Source organism: Calonectris borealis, chromosome W, assembly GCF_964195595.1.
Source record: "Calonectris borealis chromosome W, bCalBor7.hap1.2, whole genome shotgun sequence".
Lineage (NCBI taxonomy): Eukaryota > Metazoa > Chordata > Aves > Procellariiformes > Procellariidae > Calonectris > Calonectris borealis.
This window is the reverse complement of record NC_134351.1, coordinates 771,306-788,708: the sequence shown is the minus strand read 5'-3', so window position 1 is coordinate 788,708 and position 17,403 is coordinate 771,306. Positions and strand designations below refer to the sequence as shown.

The following is a 17,403-nucleotide window of genomic DNA, read 5'->3' as shown; positions in this document are numbered from 1 at the left end:
AAAATTCCTATGCAGAAAAGACAGTAAATCAACATTAAAAAATGAAGAAAAGATTGGTAAGACCGGGCAGTGAACAGTAAGATTTGCACTGTGATCTGAGAAATTGATGAAATCAGTCTCGCTGGATGAAGTAAGCAATTAATATGAAGGCAGAGTAAACACTCTTCATCTCAGGGTTAAGCAAAACAGGCAGCTGAAAAAACCCTATATTTTGCATTTTTCCCTACCCACATATGCTCTCTCTGAAGGGACAGAGAAAATTGAGATTTCAGAGCTTTTTTTCCGTTCCTTAGTCTGTTTGACTAAAGGTGACTCTGGCTCTGTGCAGTGAGGGCCATCTCCCTCCCCCAGATCAATATTTTAATATGACTTATCAGAAAGAGAATGAATTGTTTACTTTAAAACCTCAGGATCCCATAAAGGGCGAGAGAAAGGTGTCCATTGGAAACAGAGGCTTTCAACAGCTGACCACTGCTGGGAACTCAGAAAAGAACACGAAGACGTCCAAAGATCCGAATACAGTGATACTCAGCAAAATGTCATGCACGAGAATCTGACAAGCCCTAACGACACACCAGAGGATCATTTGGCAGTTGTGTCAGATGGTAAGTGCCTTCCTGTGCTTGATTCATGTGACGAAAAGGAAATGCTAAAATGCACTAACAAAAATAAAATAGTGCAAGTGATTTTTGAATACTAAGCACTTCAGCATACCAAAGTATCCACAAATGCCTGTGGCCTGTCTGTGAAATTTAACAGGATTTAATGTCTTTTACATAGTGATCTCTGCCTGCACTTTTAAAGAGATTAGGCTTTTATTCATGTCGGTCAGCAAGCCACCCTAAATGTTTATTTTTTAAAAAAAAGGGGGTGGCGGGGAAGTTGACAGTAAGCATGGTTAGACTTCACCAGGAATGCTTCCAAGTCCGGATATGCAAAAAGTGGAGGTTCTATGATCCATATTTCTTGAAAAACCCTCTTGTTCTTCACAATGATCTTCTCAACTGGAACATTCTAATAATATTCTTTATACAAATGTCTAGCAAAAGAGAAGCAAAAAGTGGATTTTTTTTTTCTCCGATGTTTATACTTTGCTTTTGCCCTGTACTATCCAGTAACTTTCCCATTGTTTCAGGGTTTTTTGCTCCATTGCAGTATTAAAAACTAGTGGCCATTTCTCTTTCTTTCATACCTTTTGTCTTGGAAATATTCCTGTTGAATTGCTGGAAGCTTCCATGTAGTTGTGGAACTATAAAACTGCCTGCTTACAGCTGCGTCATTTGCCTGGCTATCTACTATCATACACATTTCACAGTAAAGCCTAGAGGCACTTCTGCCAGGGCTCTGCTGCTCTTTGCGCTGTATCTGCCAGCGATTGTCAGCCTTTTCCTCAGAGAGCTTAATTAGAGTAGGATTTTGCCTGACCTTTCTTCTCAGCTGCAGAGAGAAAGCTGAGTCAAATGTGTATGAGGAAAGGTAAGGGGAAAAAACACTAATATTGTGATGAATTAGAAAGCAATGTACAGTACTTATGTTTCTTTGGCATTCGTTTCTCATTATCACCAGCTAGAGCATAGGCACATTTATTAAAAATAGCCTCGTGGACCTCAGGTCTACAACTGCAAGCCGCATCCTGACTAGACAGAGTATGTTCTGGGTGTGACCGTGTATTTGCCATCGTTAATTCAAAAAACTCAGTGCTGTTTTGATGCCCAGGGTGTGCTACAGCTCCTTTCCTTCTTTTAGAGATGCCTCCTTTGTAGCTGTGATTGCACAGTGGCCTGACCTGTGGATCTGCAAATCTGCCTGACAGTTCTGTGTATTCGTTCAGATGCACAACTCTTTCCCACTACAGCATGTACAGACTCAAAACACACACAAAATCAATGAAAAATGAAAAGCACTTGGAAAATTTTCAGCCCTACCCAAGCATTTATAGCCTTGCTTCCTTGACAAGGATGGGAATGACAGAGCAGTTGTAATAATCACGTTTGAAAAACAAAACCTGGTAACCAGCCAGTGAAGGTTCATTTCTCTGCTATTTACCAGCCAAGGGCCATTCAAACTCAGCTCATACTGCCGGTTCATGCTTTCACTGAAGTTTGATGATATGTACTTGCAAATCAGTAGTTAAACTGGTCCAGAACCCCAATGAGTCTGCATTGACCGATCAACACTGGTTGAGCTAGATTACATTTAAGAAAAAGATCCAGAAAAGACTCAACGTTGGATCAAAAGCTAAGGATTGCAGAGGAAATAACACAGTGTGCTGGTGGTTCAGGTGTATTCAGTACATGCAGGCAGCCAGCTAGTTTGTGTGTGTTAGTGTCTCCTCTCTGCTGGCACTTCAACTTTTAACGCTGTAGAATACTACGAGTGAGCTAAATTTCCCTACCTGATGATCTGCATATAAACACCTGTATCTGGGAGCCCTGTGCCCTTATCCTTAATCATCTCCTGTTACAGCTCCTTCCACTGTCGCAAACCAGGGCTGCTGTTTCTGCAGTAGCCCTCAACCTGCATCTCCTCTGGAGAGCAGATTCTTTTCTGGATCATTTCCTTCAGAGAGCCTTGTTCTACTCCCCGCAAGCTCCAGTGCTTCAGCTGACCTAGCGGTTGTTGCCCATACACAATCTTATTTTGGGGCACGCAGAGCTGCACTTCTCACAAATTGCAGCATGCCCTGATTCAAGCTAGGGACTGCCTCTCCTCCTTACAAAAGCTGGTATTTAAAATGGCGACCACTTGGTCTCAACAGGTACAGAAATGTGATTTTCCTCCGCAGCTGTACCACAGTCAGCATACATACCTCAAACGTTTAGATTTTACAAACAGCTGATGATAGAGACTTGTGCCTCTCTCTCTCGTTTCTCAGCTGGGACGCACGATGGGAGTGCAGACAGCAGACTGAGAATAAAGCAGAGGCATTAAGGCTATTGATGTGTAGAAGTGAATTAGGAAAGATAAAAAATGAGATTGACAGGAAGGCTAAGCCCGTAGGAGGAGCTCTCTGGGGATCTGAGAGTCTGCCTTTTGAATGCTCTAACTTGCTTAACAGTCTTTTGCTAAAATGCAGCCAGATCCAGAAGACTATTGGAGAGTCTAGTTTTATTACATATGGGTAGCAAATGCTCCCGAATATGTAAAAATGGGAATGCATTTACTGAGCTTAAAAAAACATGAGACGGATAGTTTAAAACCATTATAGCAAGACATTCTGTCCTCATCTCTTGGCACAAAGAGACAACTCCATCCCCTCCCACGGTGCTTCTAACCAGTCCATACAGAATTCTTTTCTGAGTCAGAAAGTTCAAGTTTTCAGTAGCTACAAAAAACATTTCGGTACGCAGCACATACAAAATCTACCCAAATTTACGCAAAATGGAACATTAATATTTAATGTACTCTGCTCTCCTTGGAAGATTTTTACCAATTCCAGGGGAATAAAGGAATTCCACTCTGTGGTCTGTCTCTTCTTTTTTCTTTTTTTTTCCTTTCTTTAAGTTAGCAGATTTTATTACAGTTGTCGATTAGTTACTAGTATTATTTTGTTATTCCTATTAATGAACATTCACTAGCTGGCTTACACTTTCACAAAACTACATTCTATCTGCACAGGTCAGTGTTTCTTCCAGTTAATATCCAATATGATCTTGCATAGATGATCACACTAGTTGACAGTCTTTATAGACTGAGGAAAAAGCGGATACATGGAAGAGTAAGATACAAAGGCTACTACTATTCACCCAAGCTCTGGTTTCTAATCTCCTCCCTTCCCTGTGCTCCCTTCTCTGTTTTCTCTACTTCTCTGCAGGATTCAGATGTGATGATGACACATAACTGAATTTCCATGGCTTTACAAATCACTGTGCATCATGTGACCCTCGGTTACCGTTTGTGTGCTCTTAGTCCACTCCTGACTAACAGGATCTTTTACAGGTTTTTTTATACTCACTGAGGATGTGCAGAAATGTTATTAGACTTGCAGGCTAAACAAACACAGAAACACACTCTGTCCTATTAAACCAAAAAAACTGTCCTGGGAAGAAATGAAACACCACAGTCACGTGTATGTTAGTTACATTGCTTAATTCACTGTTGCATAGGTGTTGACGTGTCATATAAGAACTTGCATTGAATAAAACAGGTGAAGTGAGACTAGGAGTACAGACCAACTTGCTGTCTTGTAAGTGGGCTAGCTCTAAAATGCTGGTAAAAGCAAGTATATGGAAAACAAATATAATCTTTAGCATCGTGATTCCTCAGATTTAACATAGCTCTATAAAAGTCAGGTGCTTATTCTGAGCTGTCTCCATCAATAAGAGGAAGACACAGGTCCTTGCAGAGAATGATTCATCCCTCCCTTCTTAAATTTGTCTCTTAGGACAGGACCAATTACTTTCTCAAGATGCCTGTCCATCTCCTTTGCCTGTAAAGGCACACTTAAAGCTACTTAGCTTTTAGATGACTACAGCTAGCTGAGAAAAAATATTCACCTCAAAGAAATTCTAAATCCTGTCTCCCACTTCCTTGGTGAGAATCCCGATGTACCACATATAAATAAGCATAAACATGGTCTTTTCTCTGTGTTTTGCAGATCTTTGAAGCCCCCAGGCTGAAGTCTGCAATGCGTGCATATTACTTCTTCCATGAACTAATGATCTACTACTACCAGAGCTGTGGAGTGTGACAATGGTGTTTGTGTCCAGTCTATCAAACGCCATTATCACACTAAATAGCTACTGGTAGACAAGACATCAATTCAGAAAGGTACGTGAACTGTAGCAATACATTTTCCCACCGTGCTGAGGAATAAGTAACCTTTTACATCTATGTCAGGATGACACTGCTCTTTCTTTTATAAGCAAACCCACCAGAATATGTGGGAAATCCATCTCTACTCTGCTACATGCACTTCCAGATTCCCATTGTAAAGCACACAAGTCATCTTAAGGAATCATCATTATAATGTCATCATTAGGAATGTGGATTTCATTGGAATCAATGGGGTTGTGATTACCTCTGAAAAACAAGGCCAGCTTGGGATTTTCTTTTTCCTGTTGGATTGACCATGACAATAGAATACTGAAGCCAATTAGCTGATGTAGTCAAACTCTGGCTCTTATTTTGGCACCAAATTAAAACATACGTTTGGAACATTAATTGACTGAGATGCTCATGACATTTTTCAGACAGAACACTTTCCAAAATTCTGATAAAAAGCTACTACCTCTAATTTGAAACATCATTTATTCAGGTTTCAAATGCTTTCAGCTTTGTTCCCTTCCGTGTCACAACTGTATGTATGATTTCAGCACCACTCACAAGTCCATTGTCTTATATTCTAAACCTACTGTTTTGGAAAGAGTCACAGTTTCCTCAGAGAAATTCTTCTGAAAGCTATTTTAAAGAATAGGAATCATCTGTAGGAACTTCCAAAGGGCTTAATGAAAGCCAGGCACCAACACTGCACTGAGAAGTTTAAATCCCACTGAATAATCCAAGATTTAGGCTCACAGAATGTTGCACTCTGATTTGCAATGAGAGTGGTAACCTTAATATTCATCAGCATGTCCCAAACTCCACCTTTCCTCTGACTTCTAGTGCTAAGTAACCAGGCATGCATAATGAATAGGACGTCCCTATGGCTGTGATGTGTAGAGTGCTGCTGGAAGAAAGCATAGATGGATATGTGAAATTTATCATTTATAGATTATACTCTGTTTCCATTTGCAACCAATTTTATTACACAGTGTTTCCCAACAGAACATCTTCAATGAGTTACTTAATTTTATTCCCTAAACCTTGTTTTCTTCCATGAGTTATTGCCATGGAACAGTCATTAGCAATGCGTACTGCTGAAAATTTATGGAAGAACCACAATGTTGTATATTAAAATTAAGTTCCAGTCTAGATATTTTTAAAAGAATTCTCAGCACTTCAAGTTATAATAATACAACAGATCTTCACAGAGGAACCCAGAATAGTTTTCCTAAACCTTATATGTATCCTAATCACTCTTTGCATTCACAATTTTCTTTTGTGACCATCTGTTCTGAAAACCTGCTGTATCAGATACCTCTGTGCAGGTATCTGATACAGCAATAAAAGGTGACTGAATGGAGAGTAATCCAGTAGCCTCCTGATAAATCAGTGCAGAACAGCTCTTGCAAAAGGAAGAAGATAAAGCTTACTACCTACATGAAGAAGAAAGACTTTTTGGTGCTTTTTTTCCTCTTCCAACCCTGCTGTCCGAAATAAACATGAGGCACAGTGACAGGGAAGGGGAAGGAGCAGAGGCAATGGTAGAGGAGGTGGGAGGAGAGATGGGAGAGCAACAGTGGACATGTGAGCACAGGGACAAAGCAAGTGGTATGGGAAGCCGAGACCTTAAGCATGGCACCAGCTACGCAGCCAGTCATTCATCTATTCAATTGGCCTCCTTTTCCTCGAACCCCCTTCTCCAACCGGGAGGATAGAGGAGAACACCACCTGTGCTCCTGATCCCTTTAACACCGCTCTGAGGGACATAAAGTCTCTTTTGAGAGACTTGTGCCAGATGCTTATCCGCTGCTGTCCCACTTCCCTGACGTCATCCTTCCAGTATATATTGCACCCGTTGGCCTTCTCTTCCCTGGTCCAGATTTTCTCTCAGGAACAATGAATCTTAATCTTTACTACCAGATAAAGCATGAATGGATGGACAGAAATATCCTGATGTTATTCCTCCCTTCTGACGTTTCCTACATTACACAGGAAGCTCATTCAAACACATTTCTGTAGCAGCAGTACCAGCCTTTTGGTGTGTGCCACGAAGGCTTTCTGCTGGGTCCTGATGACAAGTCCATCCCTGTTATGTCACTTGGTATGGACCTGTCACATCACTGCAGCGGTGATACACTGTGCTGCCATGTACATGGCACAAATCTAGCCACAGCAAACAAGCAGCTCTCATCACCTGATCCCGTGTGCACCCCTATCACAAGACCAAATGCGTATCTACTGTGTATTTGGGGCAACATGAACATGGTTCATGTGGTAAGTGAGCTTTTAGTTGTATAAAAAGAAAAAGGCTGCAGGTCCTCTGTGAAAAGGGTAGAAAGGGAAAGGTGAGGGCTGGGCTGCCCCATAACATAAGGCTGGGTCCTATCTTTTGTCTGAAAGGAGCAGATAATGAATTGGAAAGACTGATGTCGTGGGCCAGATCCAAAACATCTGGCACAGACTGGGCATCTATAAAACCACTAAGCATTAATACTAACAAGGGACGTTGTTCTGCCACCGCTGCAGAACAAGCAACCTCAGTTATCCATAAACACAGCCAGAATCCAGCAGCAACAGAAAGGCTCCCAAAGCCCGTATTCTCCTGCTGTCCAAGACTCAGTAAATCACAGTAATTTCACAGCCACAATATCTTATGGCAGACTCACAGTGAAATCAGCAGAGCTGCAGATAATTATGGCTTATTTTTCAAAAGGTCTTTGCTGAGAAGGAGCTTCTAGCTGAGGGAATCTTTGTGGAGGTAAGTTGGGGGGCTGGGGTGGGCAAGAGAGCTGGAACTCCTTTCCCTTTTCTCTGGCTTTGCAGGAGGAAAGCAAAAGTGACCTTGTCTGCAAGGCCCGCTGTATAATGTTTTTGCAGCAGCTACTTTTCTTCTCAACCTTTGATTGAGAGAGAAATGGAGAAAGTCCCTTCCTTTCCTCACCACACCTGCAGTGCTTTCTAGGGAGCCTGAACAGTCTTGCTTGCCCTTCTCCTGATTACTGGCACTGCAATTTTTCCTATTTGAAGAACATCTTACGCTGTTTCTCTCCTCCCACTCAGTAAGCATCATGTGCTGCTTGCCTGAGCACAATATCCCTATCATGTCACCAGAAAGAGCTGGCGATTAGGTCTGTCATTTTGAACTAGCTCCACGATTTGCAATGTCGTCACAGCTTATTCCACGTCATTCATTCTTTTGGAGATGCAAAACATGAATCACCACTGCTGGTCCTCCAGTGGTGGAATGGCAGTACGGGCTCGCCAGCTTCTACTTGTAATGTTATTAAAGAAAACCCATTTAAAATATTCAAACATCCATGTGGGCAAACAGTTCCTAACCTTCCCCTGGTGCTCTGTGGCAGGATAGCAGTGTAGATTAATTCTCTCTCCCTATTACTTTCTTACTGCTGTGCTCTTAAAACTCAAAAATGAACTTATTTATGGAGGCTTTTATTGTAGAGCAACACGATCTTTACAACACCCACACAAGTATTAGATACACTGAAGTTTTTTGAAGGAAAAAAAGTAATTAACGCATAAGGAGCTGCATCCCTGCAGTTCACTGATAGGTTACATGAGGTTAAGCTGCAGGAGTTATACTGAAAAGTTCCTCCAATAAGAATTGCATACAAATTTCTCCTGCTATGTGGTATAGGGAATATGGGAAACATACTGCCTGTTTTCTAATCGGGTCCTCCATCTTACATCTCCTTGAAGTGGATAAATATTCAAGGCACAGCATTCGAAATACATCAGCTGCCTTCTGAAGTTGCATCCTCTGGAGACCTGGGGCCAAGCAATTTATAAAGCAGGTGTATGCGTAAGGACTGGGAATACGTATCGCAGCGCTGCAATGATCTATTCATCCAAGACTAGTCAGTCATAGATTCTGGCTTTTTTCATTTGGAAACTTGAAATGAAGAATAATCTAACTTCTATGGCAAGGATCTATCTTCCCGCACAGGTTAAAAAATGCTGCAGACATTTTGGTTAAAAGTTTCTCAATTTTCCAATTTTAGAGAAAATTCTTCGGCACCCCAGACATATCTCCCCATATTTCAGGATGAGGCTGACTGTTTTCTATACCCACTGACTTTCTCCTTGTGGGTGAGATCATTATTTAAGATCTAAAGCTGGAACCAGAGTCTGCAGCTGATTCCCAGCAACTGTGCACTGCTCTTCAAAAGTGCAAGCTGTCATCTTGAAGCTGTGGAGGACTGATGTACTCTGATTCATTCATTGCTACCATTGAACACTTCTGAACATTCAGGTGACATTTTCAAATGTACTCAAGGTTCTATTTCAAAAGGGACTGAGGAGGCCAGTTTCCACTGAGCAATAAAGTTTTAAGGATCACAGACACTTTTTGGAAAACAGATCAACTTAAGAGTTATGTGCCTCATATTTTGTGGATATGGACCTATACACTGAAATCCCTTAGGTGTTTTTGAAAAACATTACCACTGGAGCTCAGATGTTTTTTAAAGCACTTAAAAACTGCGAAAGAACAGGTAGAAATATCAGTTTATCTATAGGGACACATACATCTAAAAATTCAGTACCTATAGGCCATTCATGTGATTAACTACTTTTGAAAAAGAAGAAACATCCTGTAGAAGCTTTATTGACTCTGTTCTTGAGTGTTTTATCATAGTCTGTATAATAGAATTTAAATCACAAAGCATTAGTGCTTCAGCCTAAACTACAGTGGTGCCCTATGAAAAGCATAACATTTTAAAATTGCTATCATCAGGACAGTGCAATTCATTCATTCTGTGTGTGCTTAAGAATATTTATTAACATAATAATACAACTGCTAGCAGCAAGAATTAACTTCTAAGTGCTCCTTTAAAAAAATGGGTTCCAGTTTCTGCTTTGCTGATGTCTCTGCTGAGATTAGAATACGTATTTATTTGACTTGCTCACAAAACCCATGCTTTGGTTCCCTTATGTAAAAGGCAAAAAGCAAACTTTGTCTCAGATTAAAACAGTCTGTAAAATAGGTAGCTGTTTCTCCCATTCATCTCAATGGGCCATTAAATCTAGAGCCCAATGAGAATACTGTTTACCCTACTGATTATTATTATTTCACTGCTTATGATTTTGCAGACATCCACCTGATGCACATTGGTAACACAGGTACACCAAGGTAAAACCATGGTTCTACTAGGTGAATCTTTCTTCTGCCATTGAAGTAAACCGACATAAATAGGACCAAACTTCCTTTTCGCGGTCTGATTTCTTGGTCTAGACCTTTGTATGAAGTTGAGTTTAGATGCACTGAGCTTTCATTCTTTTTCAGATAGCGAGGAAATACTTCCTGATACAGGGTATATATGTATTTTCTGTAACAGCAAGGCTAAGGTGGGTAGAGTGGCTAGTTATCAGTCTACAAAGAACAACAATTATTAGCAAAGTCATTTTAAAAAAAATCTGGCATGAAAATTAAGACATGGGCAGACAAACAGTCTGTTAATCATCATCATTTCCCATCAGTTTTTGACATGCACACTGGAGCTCTCTCTGTGTCACTGTCAGATTATCTAAATTTTAAACTCTTTATATCATGACCCAGAAACGTCAGTAAGGAACTGAGGGTGTTTTTGAGAGGCGCCTGCATAGACAAGGTATTCCTGCCACAGAGTTCCTACCTGTCAAACAAGACAGACAGGAGGGCAGAACAGACAGCTCAGCAAATGTGAAAGAGGATGGGGCAACAAGGAAACAAATAAAAGGCAAGGACTCAATCCTCTACTTCCCTTAGATATGCCAAACAGCAATCATCTGAGTATCATGACAGAGCAAGGTTTTAAAACTTGTCAAGATGGCTTTAACCTGAGGTAATCAGTCAAGCATTTTCTACTTTTGGTAGCTATTAATGTATAATTATTTCAATGAAATTGCATATAGCTGAACTCAAGGGCAATGACTGAATTTTAACAGGATCATGTGACATTATTATAAATGAAGCTTTTGTTCTGTTACAGAAAAATTACTGCTTTAAACCAGGGTATTGCCAGGTTTTCCTATTATAATCAGTTAGACTTTCCACTGACAGAAATTCAGGAATTATGACTCACACAGTGTTGTAATACATCAGCAATGTAATATGTCTATTTACAAACAAAATACATTCAATAAACTCCTGAGCAGTGGAAAAGCATCCATTTTAGCTGGGTGTATGTCTATTTAATCCAAATATGATGGCTTGTTATTATATAATGCTCCATGTACACATTTACTCTGCAAGATCAATAATAAGAAAATTAAAATCAGCTTTTGAGTAGAGATGTCAAGTCTAGTTGAAAGATGAATGAAAAACATCAAATCCATCAAAAGAGAAATACATCCAGAATGTGGCCTGAGTCCTTAATTAATGCTCCATCAGTGGGCTTGGAGGACAGTTCCCCACAGAGGAAAACATTCTAAAAGATTCATGTGTCCTCACTTTCAAGGGACAAGAATGTCATCATCTTTTCTTTAGAAGGCAACACAGAGCACAGCGCCTTTCATTGTATTGTGTTCCATGGACATGTGGAGCATAAACATCCTCATTCACGTCTATGATTTCTGCCATGCTTATTTTGGCCAACAGGTGTAAACAACATTTTCTCCAAGTTTTTGATTAATGAATAGGGAAGAAAGTTATGACTCAGTCCTGCAAACAACTGCAGGGATGGAACTATGGTCACAGATGGGTGCTCCAAGAATCCATCTGAGCTTAGTCCCTTGCAGGATCAAGACCTCCACCTTTCCAGACAAGGATAATATTCATTGTCTCTGTGCTGTCATCAGTATTGAACACACCAGGTAAATGCAGTAAGGTGATATTTTTACACAGGCATGAAATATCAATGAAACTAATTCTCTGAAGTGGTGGGGGTGGGAGAGTGTTGTTTTCCCAATACCCTGTCTCTTAGAGATCAGAAATATCAGGAAGCTGAACACTTAAGAGGGGAAACAGGGGCAAACTTCCTTCCCAAAGATGCTTCATGCCACTATCATACTTGGTGTTTCTTGAACGACCAGAAACTGTCTGCTTTAGAAACCTAGGGAACCATTTTTCAGCTCCTACATGACAGACAGACAAGAGTACCTTAGGTAAAGTAAGGGTGGCTGCAAACATACACACGTGCACACATGCAGCATCTGGATCAGGCAATAACCCCCGAGTGAGCCTTCTCTAGTTACAGCAGCGCATGAGCGAGTTCAAGTTCAATGGCTATACCAGGCCTTACTTTTTTTATGCAGGCTTCTTAAAATGTCCCTTGGCGTTGATGAGCAAGCAGCCTCATAACTGTGTTACATCGTCCAGCATGGCTACAGAAGAACTGGAAAGACCTGTGGTAAACTCTCCTTCCCATATTGGCATTCTCCATTGATGGAAAGCTGTCAGGAGGTGGCTGAGACCCTCTCCGATCACCACAGAAGGGGAAAGGGCTACTCAGCTACTCAGCTGGGCCCACGGACACACACAACACACGGTGTTGGTCTAACAGCATGGTCCCCAGGCTGGCTGGCCAGCTTCACGCTAACTGCCTGGCACTGACATTCTTGCCCCTGACTGACCCAACGGTTCCAGCTGCAACATGACAGAGCGCCCCGTATGCCCCATTCCCAACATCTTCTCTTCCCCACCAAACCTAGCCAGAACCGCAAGCAGCAATAAGCATCACAGAGTACAGAATTCCAGGTTCAAATAAATGATGCACTGCTGATTGCCAGGTGGCAGCAGGAAGCGGCTTGCTGCCATCCCCATCGCGAGGTGCGCTGTCTGGCCCTGCGCGGTGTCTCGTTCTCTCACACGCACCGACTTCCTTTAGGTTGAGAAAGATACGTGGCAAACTCAGACTGGTTCCTGGTTTGAAGAACTGAGACACCAGAACAGTGGGACTTCCCTGGGAAAACCTCTTCCCTACAGCACAGCCGCTATCAATAGAACCATCTGCCTCATCTGTGTCACATCTCCCTCTGTCTGCTGTGTTTGATAACTCCTTCAAAACTTCTGCTCTGTATACTTTTCTACCTCCGTTCTCTTGTGATACTTCAGATTCTCTGCAGTAGCACAGCATTGTCATTCGCCTTTATTTTGAAATGAATGGCTTCCCATCCTCAGTACACTGTAATTGTTTTGTCAAGGTTTCATTCTCAATGTTTTGACCCAGCTTTCAGTCACAGTCAAAGTTTTCACCTTCCTTTGGCATTTTCTATTTAAAAACTCATCTTTCAAATAGTCTTTCATACATTTAATTTTATGTGGACTATAATACCATCCTCATTTCTGCAATACCATTTTGTAGTTGGTCTCCTGCACCTAAGTTAGCAGAAAACTATTAAAAACTCAAATGCTTCAGAGCAATTCTGGAGAACTTCATCCCGCGTAACAGTAGGAATTTAAAATGCAGATGTCTGTCTGACACTTTGCTTCTTTTTCCCTCAATGGAGAGACACAGGCACTTTTTTGGCACAGTTAATCTAACCTATTCCAAGTGTTTGCTTTTCAGATGACCTGCACTTTGCTCTAAATTCCATTGAGAAGACCTCTCCATTAACCGTAAAGGGAGCCCAGGATGACAAGCCTAGATGTTACATCGACATTGCAGTCAGAATGAGTTTCTGTCCCTAGCGTCAGCTAGTCCCCAACAGTTAATCTCTTACTTGGCACCCACTGCTTATCAATACAAAGCAGAACCTAGTCTGAAATCCTTTTATCTTCCTCAGTACTGATGGGACTTCTACACACAGGTATTGGTTTTCTGGCATGACCTGTTATTTAGTAATCACACAGGGATAAGAAGTCTGACAATGTTCAGTGTTTGTATTCTGTGTTAGGCACTGCAGGTTGGGTTTTCAACTGCCACCTCCAGTAAACTTGTTGCAGTGCTCTGACATGCATAGTTCCCTCCTCTGGCTGCAAATCTCCACAAAAGCTACACTTAAGTTTAATGGAGCACAGTATCTTTTTTCAGTTCTGGCCCTGCCTAGGCATTTTGGATAAATCACGACTCTTCAGCAGACAGGTACTGGCCCAGGGCAGTTGTCATGTTCCTTCAAAAAACAACTCTATGCTACACAGAAAAGTCATTGTACTTATTCTAGTTGAAAGTGCTGCAAGGTACTGAAACACCCTCCATATGTAATGGTTTATTTCAGACGGTAGCTGTTTGGCAACATGCAGACTCCAACCCTGCATCCTACAATAGGATCGGTGCACGTACAACAGTACTGTGCCATAGGGTTCACCGTAGATTCAAGGAAGCTTGCATGGAAAGCAAGGAATTCTAGGGAGAATCACCCAAGGCACTCATCTTTAAGCTGATGACATCACTTTGTGAGGACCTTAAAGATGCTAGCTAATTTTGTGGGGGGCAATGTCCAATCATGAATGGCTTTGTCTTGTATTAGAAGACCAAAAAAACCCACTACAAGAATAGGATTATAGCAGGATTACAACATGCAAAAATCTGGGAAAGCAAACAATTTTTCTATAGCAGCCTGAGCAACAATACTGTACAAAACTTTTACTAAGTGGCATCTTAAATATACTGATCTTTAGGTGGCAGATGAACCTACAGGGTCACAGGCACAGACACATAGAAGGGAAGATGTTCTCCAGTGACCTGTGGTGCACTCAATGTCCAAGACTCAAAATACGCAGATACCAATACATAGAAGGGTTGTAAGATAATCCAGGCAGATGGCTTAGTTTGTCTTCAAAACCTTGCCCCAGTGTTAAATCTCAGGTACCAAGATCATAGAATCAGCTCCTTTCTTTGTTGCTGGCATCAGCATCAGGATGACTTCAAAATAATGTCATAAGGCAAAAGACTAAAATTATGCCCCCACAAGGTCACTGGTGCCTATCACTACTACATATCCTCTAGAGGAGTTTTCACAAGATGAGACAGTGCAACTCAGTGCTCTGAAGAAATGAAGTCTCTAGGTTCTCTTGCTTTCTTGGGCACTGTGTTCTTTATAGTTGATGAGTTTGGTAGATTTTTGCTTTTCATGGATGTTGCTTTCCTCTGTTTTTGATGAGTGGTTCGGAGAGATTTCAGCCCCAGCATCTCACAGTACTTATTGCACTGGTGGAGGGCTCTGAACTGCTCAATGAAGGAAATCGAGCAGTTGCCTTTAAAACCTTTGTATCTGTAGCAACAAAGAAAAAAAAGCCAAATGGGATTTCAAGATTCATTTTCAGCACAGGGAGGCAGAGTATGACTGTTGATTCATAAGCAACTTGAAAACATTAAGCAAGTCTCTTCCACCCATGCTGTTTTGAGAAGCACTAACTGTCACAGAAAATCAAACTGAGTCACTGGGAGGTGAAGGAAACCAGGCAATAAATAGTGACAGAGGAGGGAAAAGGGTTAACCCTCAAAGGGTTAAGAATTTTTTTTCCTCTCCTCTCCAAGTAAGTTATGTGCTTGTTTACCCAAAGGAAGTTTAAGATGAGTGCCATTGTTACTTCAGGACTATATCCTGGAGCTCAGCAAGAGAATGAACTGTTCTCTCACTCCTTTGGAGAAATAATAGACTTGAGACTTTATACTTGAGCTCCTTTACTAGAGCCATCAGGTGTATGCTCCAGACACATCAGCGGAACATAAGGTCCACAGGCAAACGTGCCTGTGCTCAGCAAGAAAATCTCTATATAACAAGCATTGATCCTGACTCCAGAAACTAGTTAAAGCAGAGCAATATACTGCCAGCGAAGAGTAATAACTTAGACCAAAATATTTTGATTAATTTATTGTGAATATTCAATTAACCATTGGGCCTTTCCAGTGACTGCCAGTGGCAACAACAGCTGTTACAGCACCTTCCACTGTCATGGAGTGTCACTGCTGGATGCTGCAGCACTGTGTGTAACAGAGATGCAGCTGCTAATGTCTGAGGACATAATGAGGCTCTGTGCAGACAGCCTTTGGGTGGCATCTGCCTACTCTGGTATTTGAAATTCTCCATTTCTGCTGCAAGACTGATTGAGAGGTTTCATTTCTCCTGCACTCTGTGTAGGCGTGACTTCCAGAGCTATCAATTAGGTGAGAAGTTTCACTGCACTGAATGCTGGCTATTTTAATTTGTGGCTGCAAAATGACCGCGCACTCTTTCTCTTGCTCTCGCTTTCTTTTTTTTCCTAGGTAGCCATTTTGTTGCAGCTAAAGAAAATTTTTTCACGTGTTTTTGTCATGCTATAAGATTCTGATAATACTCATTTCTTTGTGGGAATAATCTTGGAAAGAAAAAGTTGATCTAAAAAAATCCACTTTTCTCTTGAAGTAAATAGAAGCCTGTCTAAATGGCTTTCCTATCTGTATTTGGTATTTGTCACTTCCTGTATGTTTTTGAAGGAACATCTAAACAAAGAGCAAAACCAGCAGCATTTGCTCAGACGATGCTATGAGTAACAGACACTTTAAATGAAAAACTGAGTGCTCTGCTAACTAACTTTAGTTTTAGAATTCAACAAATGCCAGAAATATTTGCAGTAAAAGTAAGAGCATAAATATCTTGTGAACAAGAGACAGAACATTTATATTAAAAACACATGATTATTTTTATTTTACTAGCTTTGCGCCTAAATCAAGCCATCCTCATTTCCCTTCTCTTAAAATAACAGGTTTGCATTCGATCTTGTGGCTACAGATGTGGCCTAGGTAACATTCCTTGTCCATTTTGGAAGTTGAGAGGCATGAATGAGCCTAGTTTGGCTCTGCAGTGCGCAGACAGCCCCAGGTCTTATAGCGGGCCACAGAAAAACTAATCTACAGATGTGAGACCAAATTTTTGCATCTAAGTTCTCCCAGCTGTTTGCTGTTTGTTAGTCATTGCTTTCACAGAGCCCCCCTTGTGTGCTTCCAGACTGCATCATTTGTTCTGGACAGACCTAATGACCATAGCTCTGTTGTAATCTGGCAGGACTTGTGAGCTTAATTCAAACCATTCTGTGTTGTTATAGTTTGCGGTATGTGTAATCGGGGGAAGGTCTCCATTAGTGAACGGCTTCTAAATTGTACAGTCCGTATTGCGCTCATATGTTTTGTGTTCAATAATACCGATCTATTGACCATTCCAAGCCTTGAAAAATATGAAGCTGTTATTTTGCACAGCATGCACTACTAATTCACTGACTAGATGATAAATAAAACCCGGACAGAATTCCATTTCTCAAACTTGACAGTTGAGGGTTGGCCCAAATCAAATCTTCCTTAAATCTGAAGGGGGAATGCTGGATTTGTCCCCAGGCTTAAACTCCCCAATGCCTCTTGTTGCCACGTTGAGTAAAACTAAATTTGTCAATGCCCTGAAACCAGACAGACTTTCAGATCCACATCTGGCAAACAGCACTCCCGTTAATCATCATGACTGTGGGTCACTGTGTTCCGGATTCCTTCGTCTTTGTGTTTACCATTCTTGGATAAATACCTGGGCACTTCTGCACAGCTTCTAAACTGGCTCACTGTCTGCACTTAGAAGCCAATCACTGTGTTGTATTATTTTTGTTTACGTTCGCCAACGAATCTACTAGGGAGCTTATTCAGAGGGTGGATTGCCTGGCTCTGGTGCGCCCCAGTGGCTACATTAGAAATACTTCCCAGGCTTTTCGTTTCTAGTTAGGCTTCGCCCTCTACTGAC

At 41.3% G+C, this 17,403-nt stretch overlaps 1 protein-coding gene and 1 long non-coding RNA gene across 9 annotated transcripts in view; one reads left to right on the top strand and one right to left on the bottom strand.

The window, feature by feature from the left end:
* The first annotated feature begins 454 nt into the window (after positions 1 to 454).
* LOC142074913 (uncharacterized) overlaps positions 455 to 17,403 on the top strand; it is a 32,641-nt gene continuing 15,692 nt past the window's right edge. For 2 of the 8 annotated variants that reach the window (XR_012670744.1, XR_012670740.1), the window contains exon 1: positions 12,714 to 13,509. This is a non-coding gene — a long non-coding RNA (uncharacterized LOC142074913). The other 6 variants (XR_012670743.1, XR_012670742.1, XR_012670751.1 and 3 more) reach the window with 6 other exon arrangements.
* The window catches only part of LOC142074912 (alpha-protein kinase 2-like), a 46,810-nt gene continuing 42,945 nt past the window's right edge, over positions 13,539 to 17,403 (bottom strand). The window contains exon 13 of the mRNA XM_075135881.1: positions 13,539 to 14,913. Within this exon, the coding sequence (XP_074991982.1) occupies positions 14,679 to 14,913 (235 nt within the window). The 3' untranslated portion in view covers positions 13,539 to 14,678. The remainder of the gene's footprint in view (positions 14,914 to 17,403) is intronic.